At 45.9% G+C, this 18,408-nt stretch overlaps 2 protein-coding genes across 3 annotated transcripts in view; one reads left to right on the forward strand and one right to left on the reverse strand.

Moving 5' to 3' along the window:
* LOC129024729 (histone H2B type F-M-like) overlaps positions 1 to 7,442 on the reverse strand; it is a 29,037-nt gene extending 21,595 nt beyond the window's left edge. Inside the window, exons 1-2 of the mRNA XM_054471921.2 lie at positions 7,302 to 7,442; positions 1,468 to 1,563 (exon numbers count right to left, since the gene is read on the reverse strand). Of these exons, the coding sequence (XP_054327896.1) occupies positions 1,468 to 1,563; positions 7,302 to 7,442 (237 nt within the window). The remainder of the gene's footprint in view (positions 1 to 1,467; positions 1,564 to 7,301) is intronic.
* On the forward strand, positions 7,379 to 9,996 carry LOC129024731 (histone H2B type W-T). Of its 2 annotated transcripts, XR_008497124.1 has the most exons (4): positions 7,379 to 7,969; positions 8,393 to 8,451; positions 9,180 to 9,395; positions 9,678 to 9,996. XR_008497124.1 is itself a non-coding variant. In XM_054471922.1 (3 exons), exons 1-2 carry the CDS (start codon positions 7,479 to 7,481, stop codon positions 8,427 to 8,429), a joined length of 528 nt encoding a protein of 175 aa, XP_054327897.1. In that variant the 5' UTR covers positions 7,431 to 7,478; the 3' UTR covers positions 8,430 to 8,451; positions 9,678 to 9,996. The 2 variants fall into 2 exon arrangements, 1 of the variants encoding a protein (XP_054327897.1); XM_054471922.1 differs by lacking the exon at positions 9,180 to 9,395 and having other exon boundaries at positions 7,431 to 7,969.
* Positions 9,997 to 18,408: the final 8,412 nt, after the last annotated feature.

Below are 18,408 nucleotides of genomic sequence, written 5' to 3' on the forward strand. Positions count from 1 at the left end.
TGAACATGGGAGTGCGGAAGTCTCTTCATGGTACTGATTTCACTCCCTTTGACTATAGACCCAGAGCGGGTATGTGGGATTTCCGGACCATATGGCATTTGTATAATTCCGTTTTTTGAGGAATTTCCACACTGTTTTCCGTAATGGCTCTGTTACTTCACATTTCCACCAAGCGTGTACAAGAGTGCCCTTTTCTCTGCATTCTCGACAACACTGTTACGACTTTCATCTTTTCTGGTAAAAGCTATTCAAACAGGTGTGTGAGGTGACATCTCACTGTGGATTAAATTTACATTGCCAGGCCAGGCACAGCAGCTCACACCTGTAATCCCAGCACTTTGGGGGGCCGATTCGGGTGGATCATGAGGTCAGAAGTTCAAGAGCAGCCTGGCCAAGATGGTGAAACCCTGTCTCAACTGAGAATACAAAAATTGGACAGACATGGTGGCGGGCACCTGTAATCCCAGCTACTTAGGAGGCCGAGGCAGGAGAATTGCTTGAAGCCAGGCGGCAGAGGTTGCAGTGAGCTGAGATCGTGCCACTGCACTCTAGCCTGGGAAACAGAGAGAGACTCGGCCTCACAAAAAAAAAAAAAAAAAAATTACATTGCCCTCGTGACTAATGATGCTGAGCATTTTTAATGTACCACTGGCCGTTTGTGCTGCTTCTTTTCAGAAATGTCTATTGAGGTCCTTTGCCGATTTTAAAATTGAATTATTTGTTTTCTTGCTATTGCATTGTTCATATTCCTTCTATATTTTGGATATTAACCTCTTATTAGTTGTACATTTGGCAGTATTTTCTCGAGTTCTGTGGGCTTGTTACCGAAAAAAAGGGTCCCCCGAGAGGTGGTATCTTTCTTTCCCTGGTCGGTGTTGTGAAGCCAATATGAGAAATTGCAAGTGAGTGTCAGGCAGTGCAGGCTTTATTCCCTGGCCATGGACTTTACAAGCAGGAGATTGGCTCAGAAATCAACTTCTCACCTTGGGAGAGGCGGAACGTCACAGATATAGGGGATCTTTAACGAAGGGATTGGGCATTGAAAGCAAGGGGAGGAATACTCATGTCTTTTGTCTGAATAAGTGCAGAAATTCTCGAAAACAGAATGCCACCTACTTTATTGCCCATTCGTGGTTTCTTTCAGTCGTTGTCACGGTGATTGTCCACAGTCATGGCGCTGGTGGGTGTGTCAGTTCGTATAGGAATTAGATTATAACGAAGTTCCAGGTTTCTCTAAGATCAATTGAGCTGCCGCATTGCATCCCATCAGTCTCAGCCAGCTTGGTCACGATGGGGAAATTCTGATGTCAGGCATCCTGTTTCCTAAAGACAAGCAGAGTTAAGGCAGGGTAGAAATTTATCTAGGTCGTGTAGGCATTACATTGGGTAACAGGTTGTCTCCTCACTCTATTATTTATTCTTTTTCTGTAAAAACGTCTTTAATTTGACACCATCACATTTGTCTACTTTTTGCTTCTGTTGCTGGGCTTTCAGGGTCATATCCAAAAAGTCATTGCCCAGGCCTATGTCATGGAGCTTTGCCAAAGTATGAAAGTTGAACGGCTATAACACAAAATTAAAGAAATTTTAAATAGCAGATTAGGCACAGTTGGACCGAGAATTGGAGAATGAGAAGATAGATGTAAAGTAATTGTGAAAATTTCATAGGGACATAACATGTGAGAAAGGAGTGAGGAGAACTGATAAACCTTAAGGGTTTGACTAAAAAGCACAAAGTATACCTTATAAGTAATACCGGGCAAGTTGGGAAGAATTCTAATCAAAGGGAAAATAGCTGGTAATTTTACAGAATTGAAGGAAGACATGACATCCTACCTTCAGGGAGCACACCTGTACCCACCCTTCTAAAGCTTAAGAAAAGTAAAAACAGAAATCACAATAGCTGAGAAAAGAAAAAAAGACAACTACAAGGCCTATAAAGGAATAACAAACAGTTTGACAGCCAACCTCCTTATATCAATAAATAAAAGCCAAAATCAGAGGAGATGTGTGTTAACACAGAATGTCATTGCCAGCTAAAGTATTATTTGAGAATGAGGCTGTGGTAGGCGTGGACGAGCCAGCGTCCCCTTTAAGGACGGATTTGCTGTTTCGGGTGTTGGGAATGCAAGCAGGTGCCAGTCCTGAGCCATTAGTCCTTTCCAGTATTACCATAGCTACTCTTAGCTGCCTTGCCCATACACACTGCCTGATCCAGGAGAAGTCGAACGGTCTGGTATTTTGGCACAATGGCGAATACCCTGATGGGCCCCTTTATCTTCAGATCTCACCCTGGGATCAGAATAGGATTCCACTGGCCTTGCACTCGAGATGAACTTCTCCCTATGCCCACTCCTGCCTGCCTCCAGACCCTTCCTCAGCTATTGACCCTGAATAAGTTTCCCACACACTAAACTTTATTTCAGAGTCCATTTCTTCCAGGACCAAAGTCAGAAATGATGATATTTGAGAGAAATGGAAAACTCTTAGTGCCGATACCAACAAAAACTTTGTTAAAGAAATTTCTGAAGAATGTCATTTAAAGAGATGTAAAGTGATCACAAGAAGATGACTGGAGGTGCCAAGAAGGAAGGGTAATAGAATAAATTAACAAGAGGAGTAAAATGATGATTGTATAAAACTGACGCAGGAGAAATACGACAACAGAAAAAGAAAACCCTTCAGGCTGATATCCTTGATGAACATCGATGCAAACATCCTCAACAAACTACTTGCAAACCGAATCCAGCAGCACACCAAAAAGCATATCCGCCACGATCACGTGGGCTTCACCCCCAGGACCCCCGTGATGCAAGGTCGGTTCAACATATGCAAAGCAACAGTTGTGATTCACCACATAAACAGCACGAAAGAGAAAAACCACATGTTTATCTCAATAGCTTCAGAAAAGGCTTTTGATAAAATTCAACACCCCGTCATGTTAAAAACTCTCAGTAAACTATGTACTGAAGGAACGCACCTCAAAATAATAAGAGGCATCTATGACAGACCCACAGCCAACATCAGACTGAATGGGCAAGAGCTGGAAGCACTCCCCTTGGAAACTGGCCCAAGACAAGGATGCCCTCTCACCACTGCGATTCAACATAGTCTTGGAAGTTCCAGCCTGGGCAACCAGGCAAGAGAAAGGAATAAAGAGCATTCAAATAGGAAGAGAGGAAGTCAAAATCATGTCCCTGTTTTCAGACGACATGATCCTATATCTAGAAAGCCCCATCGTCTCAGCCCCAAAGCTTCTCCAGCTAATAAACAACTTCAGCAAATCCTCAGGATACAAAATCATCGTGCAAAAATCACAAGCACTCTTGTACATCCACAACAATGAACCCGAGAGCCAAATCACGAATGAACTCCCATTCACACTTGCCACAAAAAGAATAAAATGCCTAGGAAGACAGCTAGCCAAGAAAGTGAAAGATCTCTACAAGGAGAACTACAAACCACTACTCAAAGAAATCAGAGGTGACACAAACAAATGGAAAAAACGTTCCATACTTATGCATAGCAAGAATCAGTATCATTAAAATGACCATACTTCCCAAAGCACTTTACAGATTCAATGTTATTCCCAGTAAACTACCGTTGACATTCTCCCCAGAACTGGAAATAATATCCTAAAATTCACATGAAACCAACAAAAGAGCCCGAATAGACCAAGGCAATCTTAAGCATAAGGAAGAAAGCTGGAGGCATCATGCTACCCGACTTCAAACTATACTCCAGGGCTACAGTACAGGTACAAGAACAGACACACAGACCAATGGAACAGAATAGAGAATGCAGAAATTATTATTATTGTTGTTGTTATTATTATTATTTTAAGACAAACCCAGAAATTAAGACTGCACGCCTACAACTATATGATCTTTGACAAACCTGAAAAAAAGCAAGCAATGTGGAGAGGATTCCCTATGGAATAAATAGTGCTGGAGGTGCTGGCTAGCCATATGCTGAAGATTGAACCTGGACCCCCTTCCTTACACCATATACAAAAATTAACATGAGATGAATTAAAAACCTGAAAGTAAAATCCAAAACTATAAAATCCCTAGAAGACAACTTAGGCTACACCATTCGGGACATGAACACCAGTACCAGGCAAAGATTTCATGACTAAGATGCCGAAAGAAATTCCAACAAAAGCAAAAATTGACAAATGGTATCTAACTAAATTAAAGAGCTTCTGCACAGCAAAAGAAACTCTCAACACAGTCAACACACAACCTACCGAATGGGAGAACATTTTTGCAAACGATGCATCTGACAAAGGTCTAATATCCAGCATCTGTAAGGAACTTAACCACATTTACAAGAAATAAACCAACAACCCCATTAAAAAATGGGCAAAGGACATGAACAGACACTTCTCAAAGGAAGACCTACATAGGGCCAACAAGCAAATAACAAAAAGTCAACATCACTGATATTAGAGAAATGCAAATCAAAACCACAATGAGATACCGTCTCACATCAGTCAGAGTGGCTACTATGATGAAGTCCAAAAATAACACATGCTGGCAAGTTTGTGGAGAGAAAGGGATGCTTACACGCTGTCTTCGGGGGAGTGTAAATTAGTTCAACCATTGTGGAAGACAGTGTGGCAATACCCGAAAGACCTGAAGTCTGAAATACCATTCGACCCAGCAATGCCATTACTGGGCATATACGCAAAGAAATAGAAATCGTTCTATTATACAGACGTGTGCATGCGTATGTTCATTGCAGCACTGTTCACGATAGCAAGGACATGAAATCAACCCAAATGCCCATCAGTGATAGGCTGGATAAGGAAACTGTGGTACATATACACCGTGGAATACTATGCCTCTATAAAATAGAACGACATCATGTCCTTTGCAGGGACTTGGATGGAGCTGGAGGCCATTATCCTTAGCAAACTACTGTAAGAACAGTGATATGGTTTGGCTCTGTGTCCCCCACCCAAATCTCACCTTGAATTGTAATTCCCATACTCTCCCTGTGTCAAGGGTGGGACCACATGGAGGTGACTGAATCGTGGGGGTGCTGTCCGCCATGCTGTTCTCATGATAGTGAGTGAGTTCTCACAGGATCTGCTGGTTTTAGAAGGGGCTTACCCCTTCGCTCTGCACTTCTTCTCCTTCCTGCCACCACGTGAAGAAGGACGTGCTTGCATTTCCTTCCACCATAATTGTAAGTTTTGCGAGGCCTCGCCAGCCCTGTGGAACTGTGAGTCAATTAAATCTCCCTCCTTTATAAATAACCCAGTCTCGGCTATTCCTTCATAGCAGCGTGAGAACAGACTAATACAAGCAGCAAACCAAATAGTGCATGTTCTCACTTATAAGTGGGAGCTAAATGATGAGAACACATGGACAGATAGAGAGGAACAACACACACTGGGGCCTATCGGAGGGTGGAGAGTGGGAGGAGGGAGAGGATCAGGAAAAATACCTAATGGTTACTAGGCTTAACGCCTGGGTGATGAAATAATCGGCACAGCAAAGCCCCATGACACACGTTTACCTCTCTAAAATACCTGTACATTCTGTACATGTACCCCCGAACTCAAAATAAAATGGAAAACACCCTGATGCAATAAAGATTATGACTGTATTAAAAATTAAGGAAACAGGCAGGGCGCAGTGGCTGATGCCTGTAATCCCAGCACTTAGGGAGGCTGAGGTGGATGGATCACTTTAGGCCAGGAGTTCAGGGCCAGTGTGGCCAACATGATAAAACCCCGTCTCCACTGAAAGTACAAAAATTAGCCGGGTGTGGTGGCGCATCCCTGTAGTCTTAGCTACTGGGGAGCCCGAGGCAGGAGAACCCCTTGAACCCGGCAGGTGGAGGTGGCAGTGAGCTGAGATCGCACCAATGCACTCCAGCCTGGGCGACAGATTGTTGTCTCAAAAATAAAAAAAAAAAAAAGAATTAGAGAAACAAAATAAGGATTATATATTACAATTTTGCATCACGTAGATGATGGGAACATCCTATGAGAGCAGCTCATGCCATAGCCACCACTGGCTCAGGCAATAAAGGCTTTCCAGCCCTTGAGGCACCACAAGCCATGGCTGAAAGTGTGGGGAGGTGACCCGGAAATGAACCAGTGAGAGCCTCCCTGGGAGGTTTAACCTTGCAGATTGTGAAGAAAAACGATGTGGCTCTTTCCCTGGTTTTTGTTTGCTTTTTTTTTTTTTTTTTTTTTTTTAAGAAAAACATCATGCTGACTTACTGATATGAATACAGAGACTGTCGTGGACAGGTCTCTTGTGCCTTGTACCAAACTACGAGAAGGATTGGCTTGCTAAACGTTTAAGTAGATTTATAAAATCATCATTTGTAAAGGGGACTGTTCAGAAACGGTGTACTAGAGTTCCGTCACGGAGCTTACCACATACGATCTTATCTAACAACAAAAATGAGCCTTTTTGTCCTTCTTAATCATGAACCGATTTATTAGGAGCAGAATAAGTTGTTTGCTAAAGACATGACAGGAAATACACTTGAAAGCCTGACCTTTGAAATGACAGTTCATCGATGACCTTTATTTCTTCAGCATTTCTTAAGAATCTTTCTTGTTCAATTCCTGCAACTTAATGTTACTTAAATGCATTTAAGGAATGCCTTTGCGTATATTATCAGAGACTCTTGAAAGCTCTCTTTCTAACTTGAACATAATTTCCGTTTTTGGAATCACTTTCTCTCCCTCAGGGGCTTCCTAGGAGATTTAAGTTGACATTTTTTAACCCAATATCTCTTAAACTTATTAGCCATTTCCAGCTTTTGAGTTGTGATTTGTGGTGGTTGTTTTGTTTTCCTTTTTTTTAATCATTTTTTTAAACCTGGTCAATGTTGAGTGTTGTCATATGTTTTTAATAAAAGCGCCTTTCTGTTTCTATTGTCTGCTTGGAGGCTGGGGTATGGCCATTTCTCGTTCTCCTGATTCACGGAAGATGTTGATCAGAACTGAAGCCCGGAGCCAGACCACTAGGTCCTTTGATGCCCAGGCGCCCTCGGCGGCCATGTCAGGGAGTTCCTGCTCAAGCCAGGGTGGCTTAGCCCAGGATAACAGTAGCTTCTGAGATGGGTGAGAATTGTTCCACACGTGGCCACAGTCATTCTCCTGGCATAATGGACTAGGGCTCAGGAGGTCTGTCTCTCTTCAGGGATCATGAGCTGAAATTGCTAAACTTTGGGGGTTTTCAGTGACACCCTTCAAAGTGCTCACAGTGTGGCATGGATCAGCTGAGAAGGGCGGATGCGCTTTTGCCCCGTGAGGCATCTATCTGTGTAACTTTCTCCGAGCTAGGCCACAAGGGGCGCTTAGGCCCACAGACGCCCACTGTGATTGGTTGACGAGATGCCACGCAACGGGACCATCCAGTCACCTTCAACGCAGGTAGGTTTGCTGAGAGGCTCCCTGCGTGACACTTCATCCAATCAGACGTGAAGCTGGCCCGAGACGTGGAGCCATGCTGCGTACCCAAGTGCCCCGGCTTCCCGGGTCCACAACCGCCATTGTCTGGTCGTGCCATCTAATGGCCGCTGCCTCCGCCATGGCTGGACCTTCCTCTGAGACGACCTCTGAGGAACAGCTGATCACCCAGGAGCCCAAAGAGGCCAACTCCACGACGGCCCAGAAGCAGAGCAAGCAGAGGAAGCGAGGGCGCCGTGGGCCCCGCAGGTGCCACTCCAACTGCTGCGGGGACAGCTTCGCCACCTATTTCCGCCGGGTGCTGAAGCAGGTTCATCAGGGCCTCAGCCTTTCCCGGGAAGCCGTGAGTGTCATGGATTCTTTGGTTCATGACATATTGGACCGCATCGCCACCGAGGCTGGTCGCCTGGCCCGCTCCACCAAGCGCCAGACCATCACCGCCTGGGAGACCCGGATGGCTGCGCGCCTGCTGCTGCCGGGGCAGATGGGCAAGCTCGCCGAGTCCGAAGGCACAAAGGCTGTCCTCAGGTACACCAGGAGCAAGTGCGCTCCCTCGGGAGCACCCGAGCACCACGGGAACCCAAAGGGTCTTTTCAGAGCCACTGAATGTGGCCTGAAAGACCAGTGGCTCGCCAAGGGGGGGACACCACCGGAGGCTGGGGTGGGTGGTGCCCTTCCGACTTGGGGGGCATGTGGCGTGTGGCATCCTGCGATGTTTCAAGCATTTTCCCCGCAGTACTAAACATTGTCAGCTCCAATATAGCTGTAGTGCAGTTTGCTCCAAGGAAAAGTAGTGGGTGTTTCCGTGATCGTGTTTCATTTCCTCAGTTTCCTAAATGGTCATTTTTGTTAGTTATGTTTCTAGGTTATCTATATGGTGATATTATTACTGCACTGATCTTTACCTTTTTCTCTCTCATTCTCCTGTGACTGGATGGTGGAATTTTCCAGAACTTCACTGTATGCCATACAGCAACAGAGAAAGTGAATACGCTGATACAAGAAGCAAGGTAACCCTCCTAAACGTTTTCAACACCTCTCCCATCACGAATCCATGTAAATAAGCAAATGAGACCCAGTTACAGAGTACATACAGCTAAATAAAATTTCCAAGAATCCATTCATTTTCCAGCTTCCTTGACTCTGAGATCACTATTGCAGTTCATTCTTTTTTTGCCATGACGATAATCTTTTCGTTTCTTTTTAAACAGAAACCTTCGTTACTTCCAGGTTTGTGTCAGTAGGCTTAGGAAGTGCCCACGGAAATGGCTCATGCCCTAGTGTTCAGTGGTGTAGCCAATGAGTGACTTGCAGTCTATGAGCAACAGTCATTGTCCCAATGTAGGGGCAGTGAACCAGGCTGAGCCCACAACAGCCTTGCACTGATATACAGTCTGGTGTTTGGGGGGACAGGGTTGTGATTCTTTACCTGATGTTTTTGTTTTCAGTGTTTGTAATCATGGTCATTTAAGGATATGAATCCAGTGCTAGGGGTGGTATATGTTCCTTGCCCCTAGCATCAAGTTATGCAGAGGATGGTCAGCCTTTAGGAGAAGTCAGATAGTGCTTATTTCCTCAAGAGATTTGCATATTAATATTCATGTTAATGTTAATATAGGTTAGCTTTCATTGTGCTTTCTTCTGGGTCCCAAGTCCTTGTATTTTTAGCACTTTTTCCTATGAGTGTATTGTTGAATTTCAGAGCAGCTGCTGACTTTCCCATTGCTTTTCTTTCCAGAGGATCTCCAGCCGCCCGAGTATGTGGACCAGAGAACATACTCTGGGATTGCCACCCACAGGAATTTATTGTATTGTGCCTTGAAGCTCAATATGTGGCCATTTTTCTCAAATGTTTCCCGTGAATTTTGAAACATCTCATAAACAACCCTTCTCCTTCATATGTGGAAACCAGTAAAGGGTGGCACTCTCAGTCAAACCATGAAACGAAAGCTGGGTAAATGACAAAAATCAAAATTTTCTTGAGCCCATCAGAAGTGGGAAAGAACCACCCCAGATGGCCCAACACATAGCCAGATAGATTATTCCACCTTTGTCAGAGGACCGTTTGGTCAAGAGGGAAATGGGGGCATGGCAGGATAGTAGCCAGAGCTTCCCTGAGTAGTGTATTTGGGCAGCGTGGGCAGGTCACCTCCAGAGCTCCACTTGGGCTCCATAGAGAAAGGATGTAGAGCCAAGAAGTCCCCTCATTGGGATTTGCTACTTTCTGTTTTTGCAGAATATTAGAAAAATGTCATGAAAATAGTTGAAGAGAAATGCTCACTGCACGAGGAGACCAAGAAACGCCCCCCACGAAATCAGCCACAACTAAATCGCTCTGGACGGTGCCGCCAGGTGACCCTACATGTCCGGAGCAACACTTTGAAAACCAAAGACGCTTGGCAGAACCCTGTTCCTTTCCAGAGACGGAGCTGTGTACCTGGTCTAAAACACCACATCTCACTCAGTGACTTATTTCTCATTATGCTAATTGTTTTTGCTTTAAAGCGCCAATCTTTCTGTCAAATGGGACATACAAATAAATTTCTAAAATTATCCTTGCATGTCTACTGGGTAATTTGACATGTCTTTTTCAGAAACCGTATCCATTGGGATATTTTACCCTGGAGTGTGTGTTTTCCATTTGTAAATTCAGAAATGAATGAGGAGCATTAGTAAAACAGGGTTAACAATGAACTCTGATTGGGCTGTGGGGAGTGAGGAGTGAGAGTTCAAGGGGACTGATGCCGGTGAGTTATAGGAAGAAAGAGAAAAAGGCTGCTTTGATGTGAAGATGGGCAGAGGAAGCTCACACATCTGCTCTAGCATTTCAGGGGGGGTGATTGAGGAGAAGGGGAACCTAGTGAGCAATCGTGATGTCAAGCTGTGGCTTACTGAAAACACAAAGTAAGGGAAATAGCTTTATGGCTTAAACAACAAATAAGAAGTATCAGTGTATGGAAAGTAGGATGAATAGGACAAACATAGTCCGATCAATCTTTTCATCAGCATTCCCTGTACCATGGAGTTCATTCGTAAACATGAGCAAGGACCCAAAGACAGTACAGAGAAAACGACATAAAAATTTTTAAGGAACAATACCTATTCTAGGCTCCCTAAAAATGGAATCCCACTTGCTTAGATTTATCTGGTTCTGCTCTTCTTCAGACTAGAATCTTTTGTTTTTGGAGACCTTCATACCTGGCCTCTATGCATCGTGGGGATGATGGAATGCTGTCTGATGGAGCAGCACAAGCTCCACTCGGATCCTTGTCAGCCAGTGAGGCACCTGCATCCGAGGAGCCACAGCCCAGTGTGTGATCAGGTTTCCCAGTCTGAACTAGGAAGAGTTAGTTGTCCAGGGATGTTCAATGGGTGTGGAAGGGGAAACCTGTGATTACATGGGTGTGCTTCTTTGGTTCTTCGATGGGTTGTATGCTTTTAATGCTGCTGATGGATGGAGGTGTATTTTATTATATGAGTTTTCTAGGGCCGCTGCAAAAATATTCCAGAGACTGGCTGACTTAAACACTATGTATTTTTCATCTCACAGTTCTGGATACCTATTGTCACCTTTTTGTAAGGAGACCAATCCTGTTGGGTAGGGTCAACCCTCATATCTTCACTTTAACCACATGACCTGACTAGAGACTCTCTCCAAATAAGGTCACATTCTAAAACACTGGGGGCCAAGACTTCTACCTCTGAATTGTAGGGAGACACAACTCCGTCCACACTAGTACACCTTCTGCATCCACTCCATGGCACAAATTAACGTCCTCACATAGGAAATACATTCATTTCATCACAACATCCCCAAAGACTTAACTCACTCCAACATCAATTCTCTAATATCTCACCTGATAATCTTCTATATCTGGAACGGCTGAGTCTCCAGGTATGACTCATGCTGAGGTGGGAATTCTCTCCACTACTGCACCTGTGAAGCTAGACAAGTTATCTGCTTCTGAAAGACAGTTGTGGGACTGGTACTGGATAGGGCTTATCCTACCTAAAGCAGGAAACCCGAAAAACTACTGGAGTACGTGGGCTCTAAGCACTTTTGAAACCTAATGGGGGCAAATTCCGTTACATTCTGAGGATGGAAAAGATTCTGCCTGGGCTCAGTGCTCTGTCCTTCAGGCCCAGTGGGGTAACAGCTTCACACCCTAAGCCCTGGGCAGCGGGGTGGGGGCTCTCCCCCCAGCCTGGGCTGCTGCAGCCTATCTCTCTGAAACCGAGGAGGTGGGACAAATGCCTGGAACTCAGGAGGTGACCTCCGTTTCTAGGACCGAGAGAGATGGCCCAGTCCCCTAGTACCGTGCCCCTGGTTCTTGGGGGCAGTGACGGCCATGCCAACCTCTGACCCAACTTTGGAGTCCTTCTTCCCTGTCTCGAAAATGAAGAAATGGTCACAGCTGGGTACCTCAGTCAGTCCCTTTCTCGCCAGTACAGTCCAGGAACTCTAACAGCCTCCTTTCATTTCGTCACATCTTTGTCTCGTTCAGTCCAGTCTGGCAACGTTTTTCTCGTACAAAATTCTCAAAAACTTGTTGGCTTCCCATGGAATTCACATGAGTCCAGGCCATCAGACAAGAAGTTGTCTACAGATCTTCCTTGAATACCCATATCTCCCATATCTCAATTCCTAACTTCTGCAGAGATGGTTGATTGGATCCGTGAGGCACATGCCTCTCCTCTTAGGCCAGTGGTTTTCCAGGCACACCCTTGCACTTGTTTCCAGAGCAAGGTATCTTCATACTTTGAGTACCTTCTGAATCATCCAGTGCTGGCTTCCTTCTCCTCAGTGCTTCCTTGGCTAATTTCTCTCACTTCTCTCCCATTTACTGTACACATCTAGGAGTAACCAGATTAAATCCTAAATACTTTTCTCAGTTTGTCAGTGTAGTGGCCAAGGTTCCCCCTGGTCCTCTTAAGTTTCGCTGAAAGCTCAAGTCACAAAACGCAGAGCCATAGGACATAAGCCATACCAACTTATTCGAAGTGTATCCCCAGAGGCTTTAGTGTTAATAGCCAAAGATACATGGGAAATTATCCATTTTTATGCCTGGGCTCAAAGGAGTATGGACAGCTGTGTAGAAGTACGATGGCACAAAAAGGCTATGATCTAATGCTAACAGATGGAGTGGGGGAACCCAGCAAGGCCTGTCCGTCTAGACTCTGCTTGGCCTATCTGAGCACACAGTCCTTCCTCCCGGATATGGGGCAGGACCCTCTCTGGAATGGGGGTCTTGTGACTCCAAACAAGATAGGTTCGATCATTTCTTCATGGACAGTTTTTACATGAAAATGTGGAAAACATTACAATACCGTTTCTAGGTTTTGTGACTATCTTTAGAAAAAAGAGCTTCTGGTTTCCAGGACCCACCTTCGGGAAGAGGGATTCTGGTCTCTAAGTTTAGCCCCCGGGGCTGAATGGGACTGAGAGACCAGAGGACCAAGAATGTCAGAGAAAATCTTTTTCATCTGAGACTACTTCTGAAGCCCTCATTTTGGGATATTGTGCCCTAAGCTCCAACACTAGAAATCAGCTACATGTGCAAGTTCATCACTTACAAATTCTACTTTCCTCAAAGACACTATGAAGACAATACAGCCCAAACCTTTGCCACTATAAAACTAGGATCGCCTTTCCTCATGCTTCCAATAACCTCTTCCTAGTCTCCGTCTGAAAACACACCACAGGCACCTTTAACACACATAGTTCTAGCAACATTTTGGTGATCATGATATATGTATTCTCTAAGTCAGAGATCCTTTCTCTACAGCAAAGAATTCTTTCTTAACCCTCGTTTCAATGTCATTTGGTGTTCATATTTCCCCCCGCCGTTTCCTAAAGGCACTCTAGGCTTCTTGTGTCATGCATGTCACAACGCTTCCAGCCTGTATGCGTTACCCAGTTCCAAGGCCTCTTCCAATCTTCCAGATGTTCGTTATCACATCATCCCACTGCTTGGCAACAGAATCTCCAGTAGTTTGATAGGGCTATTCTGACAAAGTACCACAAACATGGCGGCATAAACAGCAGAAATTTGTTGTTTACATTTAGGCAGGCTAGAAGTCCAAATCAAAGCGCCAGCTGGGTTGGTTCCTTCTGAGTAGTAAGAGGGAAGGATCTCTTCCAGGGATCTTTCCTTGGCTTGTAAATGGTCCACTTCTGCGCATGCCACTTCACATTTTCTTCCCTGGATGCGTGTCTCTGTGTCTGAATTTCCCCTTTTGGTATGCCACAGAGCAAGTGCTCAACCCTTCCCACTCTCAACTAGGGCGAGCTCTGCATTCCACGCATTCGGTTCCACTCCTGTTCTGCGACCTCTCCAGTTCCAAACAAGCTGCGTTGTACTAGGAATCCTCTCTAAATCGTATTCGTCATCTGGTTATTCCTTATTTCTTCCTCCAGGAGCCCACTCTCTCTTGGGAGAGCTGCGGATCCTCGCTCAGCATTGTGTGTCAGGGTTGCCAAAGACCTGATGTGTGAGGCTTCTTTGCCTTTTTCATAGGTAAGTGAGCACGTAAGTTCTTGTCTAATAAATGTGGGGGCAGCTTTCGGAGTGAATGGGGCACTACGAATCATTGGGTGGGACAATAGGCAAAACCTGTACGTGTGGCCACACGTACAGATTTTTCTGTGGAAAAATCTGGGGATAGAATAAGAACATCCATTGGGGTTTGGAACACAAAGTTTGGTGGGCAATGAGAGCGATTTACTTTTAATAGCATGTTTTTCATGATTTCTTCTCTTTGACGTTCCTGTGCTTTTGTTTCCTGGAGACAACTGGTGTGGCTAGGCTACATTAACATGGGAAAGAGACACAACACCATTAGAGCGTCTGTTTGGGTCTTAGGACTCACGTGAGCTAGTGGGACTGGACTCGACAGCAAGAGTCATTGAGGGCATGGGATTGGGGGTCAGAGGAGACATGGGCTCAGACCCCAGCTGTGCCTCTTAGAGGCTGTACCGTGTTGGGCAAGTGGCTTGACCTCTCTGAGCCTCAGTTTCCTCCTCTGTGGAATAGGGGTCTAGAAGGTGGTTGTGAAGATCCAGGGTGATGATGCAGACGGGGTGCCAGATACATAGTCAGCAACCAATGAATATCGGCTGTACCTGGTCCCAATTTCGAGATTCGTGCCCTCCAGAAATCGCAGGTGGTGGGGGTGGGATCCAGTGCCGGACGGCTGTATGAGCACACTCTCCTGGCTACCTGGGCCACATCTGTTTGCTTCGGGCTGACAGTGAGATAAGGGAGGATGATTTCTCCCCCCTGAGCCACATGTTAGTGAAGCAGTAGAGATAACTGTGCTCTGAGTCCTGACAGAAAGTTGCTGGGGAGCAACTTTAAAGTGCTCCTGGCTTGGGGCACTACCCACTCGGGGCTTTGTGGCAAGCTATTCCCCCTCACGGCCAAGGAAGCTGGCTTCCCATACCACCTCCTTGCCCCCGCCCACCATCTCACTATCTGAATCCTATTCACTTTTCAGGTCTTGGCTCAAATCCTGCCTCCCCTATGAAGATGTCCTGACCCTCCCAGCCTAGAGAGACTGCTTCCTCCTTGAGTCACAGGATCTCCAACCGTGACACGGGCATACTGTTTGCAACATCCCCACAGACGGATTGTGATGAGGAAGGAAAGAGAGAGTCGATGTAGCGTGCTAGGTGCGGTGTCTGGTGCAGGCCTGTGGTGAGTTCCCTGCCTCTTCCTCTTCCTCTTCCTCCCTTCTGAACCCACAGCATGCAGGCATGGCGGCCTTGATCACATGTTGCCTTCTCTTGATAGTCATTGGGGATCATGCCTGTGCTAGTTGTCCCCTCACTTGCAATGTCACAGACCATGGGGGCCACATCTCATCCTTCCTCGCCTTCCAGCATCCAGCACTACAATAAACGCCATCGTAACCATTTTTCATTGGGCACCTTAGGGTACCATGTGGCAGGCACTCGGCTATGTAGGTAATGCACATAAGTGTAGTCCTCACTCATTCCCCTCCTAGCTCTCTTCCAGGACGTGCAGGCATTGATTCTCCCTTGGGTTATATCAGACAGTTTGGGTCAACCGCTACCAAGGTCGCATCATGAGTAAGTGGCCCTGACAGGCATCTAGTCCTATGCTAGATTAAGTTCTAGTGAATGCCTGTGAATGGGTGGTGGGCAGGAGGGAAAGATGTAGAGCCCAGTAGAGCAGTGCCTGCCTTGTACTTTTACCCGGCAGAGGCAGGCCTGCTTGAGAGAAAGCTGTAGGCAACAAAGACATAGGACTCAGTGGGTCCTCGAGCTCAGGTAAGGGGATATAGTCCCTCCAGGACAGGGGGAGAAATGGAGAGGGGATGGTTCAAGCTAAACCTCAAGGCAGCTGTCCCAGGGAATTCCACAGTGGCTCCAGGATCCCCAAAAATAGTAGCAGATGACCCACCCACTGGCCATCCTCAAGGTGAACTGTAGAACAAGCCCGGGTCAAGCAAGCCTCCTTGGAAAAGGTCTGTTAGCCTAGAAGATGTTGAATCCCTTGGGAGTCCACGGTGGGCATTTCATTCCCACAGATCCTTGGGAGAGAACCAGGCCACAAGATCACACGTGTGACCTATGACGCAATGAGGAGACAGGTGCCACTGTGCTTAAGTGCCCCTTACAAGTAGAAGCCAGAGGAGCCGCATTCAGTGCTATTTATTCACCCAATGCCGAAGGTCATTGGCGAAGGTCCCAGACACCTTGTACCAGCATGCCTGGTGCCTTGGAGGGGCTGGCTGGAGGGCTGAGCTCAGCCGGGCCTCTGCACCTCTCCAAGGCCCCTCAGAGCATATCACTGTGGTGTCTCCAGCAGGAGAGGTGGGCTTCTTAGGTGGCAGCTCAGAGCTCTCAGCCAGCCAGGCAGAGGCCACTCCAGTCCTCTGAAAGGTTACCTCTGGGACAGGCTAACGTCCGCCATTCTCCATGTGTCAAAGCCATCACGGGCCTGTCGGAAGCCCAGAGGGAGGGGCAAGCAGACGCAACCAATGGGCCAATACGAGGAGCATTCAGGAATGAGCAGCCTTTCTGAGATGCAGCCTATTCGGCACACGCTTCTTGAGATGCTGCTGGGTGGCACACACAGAGCATGTGCATAAGAAGAGGTCCTTTACTCTCTGGGTCGAAGGGGTAGGCTCTCGAATGGTTTTACATTGGACCTATCACTAGCAGGGTGACATCTCCCATTTAGTGGATCCTCCCTCTCCATGCTGTAGTGATTGCCCTTAAGTGACATGAAGTTTATAACCATTATAGACACTCTTTCTCCCTTCTGTGGCCCTGGCCATACATAAAAAGACACACAGAATAACAGTAAGAAGAATATGGGGAGTCAGTACTTCTTAATAAGAGCTTGACTAGAACCTGGTCTCAATATCTGATCCTCCAGATTTGGGGCCCCCAAGTGTTCCCAATTCCCTCATCAACCTCTTCTTTCAGGGCTCTCCAGAATCTGACACTCCAATGACAATCCGTCCCTCTCTATGGAGCCTACGACAGCACACGTCTCAGCACACATCTCAGAGGACAGGTTTCAGGCCACCGGAGGAATTTAGGGAGTGAGAACTGCAGGAGCGATCTTATCCCTCGCTGTTTGAATAAGCACTGTGGGCCAATGGCCATGGCCCAGGAGCTGCAGGGCCTTCATGGACTGAGCCAGTGGAGAGTGGGGCTTGGACTCCTCTGATTGGATGTTTCCATCATCCAAACGATGCGTTAGTTCCAAGTCATGAAGGTGGGTATTTCCAGAAATGAAACAATATAACCTGGAAAAGAACAGACAGAATCAGATACATTAGAAGTAGTTGGAGTAATAATAACTTCAGTTTCTGAGGAGCTTGGAGAGGTATTGATTCTTGAATTTTATGATGTACTTATGTCATCAAAAACAAATAAATTTTGTGGATGGGTGATGCTAAGATATTTATTTATTCTTTTTATATATTATATATATGTTACATATATGTATTTTACATTATATATCTTTTTTATATTTTTTTAGTTTTTTCTTATGACTGGGTCTCACTTTGTCACCTGGGCTGCAGTGCAATGACGCCATCTCGGCTCAGTGTAGACTGGACAACCTGGGTTCAAGCGACTCTCCTACCTCAGCCCCATAAGAAGCTGAGACTGCAGGCGTGTGTCACTGCGCCTGGCTAATTTGTGTGTGTGTGTGTGTGTGTGTGTGTATTTTTTTATTTTTGGTAGAGACGGGTTTCTCCATGTTGCCCTGGCTGATCTCGAATTCCTGAACTCAATTGATTCACCCGCCTTGGACTCCTAAAGTGGTAGGATTACAGGCACTGTGCCGGGCCCTAGATATTTAAATGATGTCCATAATATGGGTCCTGTTGTAAGAAACAACCTGGTTGGTTACGTTTGTCATATTAATACATCTGTTTTCTAGGTTGACGGTTATACTTTGTTACAGAAGCAGTAAAACCATTTCCTTTTAGGTTGTCCTTTCCGTAAACCTCACCATCAGATCACGAAGCCTCCCTAGGTGTCCTTTTTCCTCCTGCACCCACTGAAGTGAACAATCAGATGTCCTCAACTCCCCTTGGATCTTCCACATCAAACCCCATTTCCCCCAACTCCTTCCTAAATTTCATTAGTGTCAGTCAGCTTTGAGCTTCCAGGCTTCAAGTCTACAGCCCGCTTCTGATGCATTTTTGAATGCTGTATGGACAAACACTGGCATTTTGAAGCAGTAGCAATGCGCATGATACAAATTAAGTGATTTGTAGAGAAATTATGTTTTTTCTTCCCCTCTGATGTGCAGAGTTCTGCTTTGGAAAGTGTGCACATGCCCGCAGAGATCCTTTGGTTTCCAATAGTTTAAGACAAATTCAAGGCACCACCTAGAGGGATTGACTTGCAGTTGAATTGTGGTAGTTTCTCCTGGTCTGCTTAGGAAAAAAAATGTTTTTCCAAGTTGTTTCATGATACT

This window comes from Pongo pygmaeus, chromosome X, assembly GCF_028885625.2.
Source record: "Pongo pygmaeus isolate AG05252 chromosome X, NHGRI_mPonPyg2-v2.0_pri, whole genome shotgun sequence".
In the NCBI taxonomy this organism is placed as follows: Eukaryota; Metazoa; Chordata; class Mammalia; order Primates; family Hominidae; genus Pongo; species Pongo pygmaeus.

Bases quoted from the DNA above. Each gene is read 5' to 3' on its own strand.
- LOC129024731 (XM_054471922.1), top strand. From the start codon at position 7,479: ATGCTGCGTACCCAAGTGCCCCGGCTTCCCGGGTCCACAACCGCCATT. The intron at 7,970-8,392 runs GTACACCAGGAG...GGAATTTTCCAG, and splicing joins GGCACAAAGGCTGTCCTCAG to AACTTCACTGTATGCCATAC.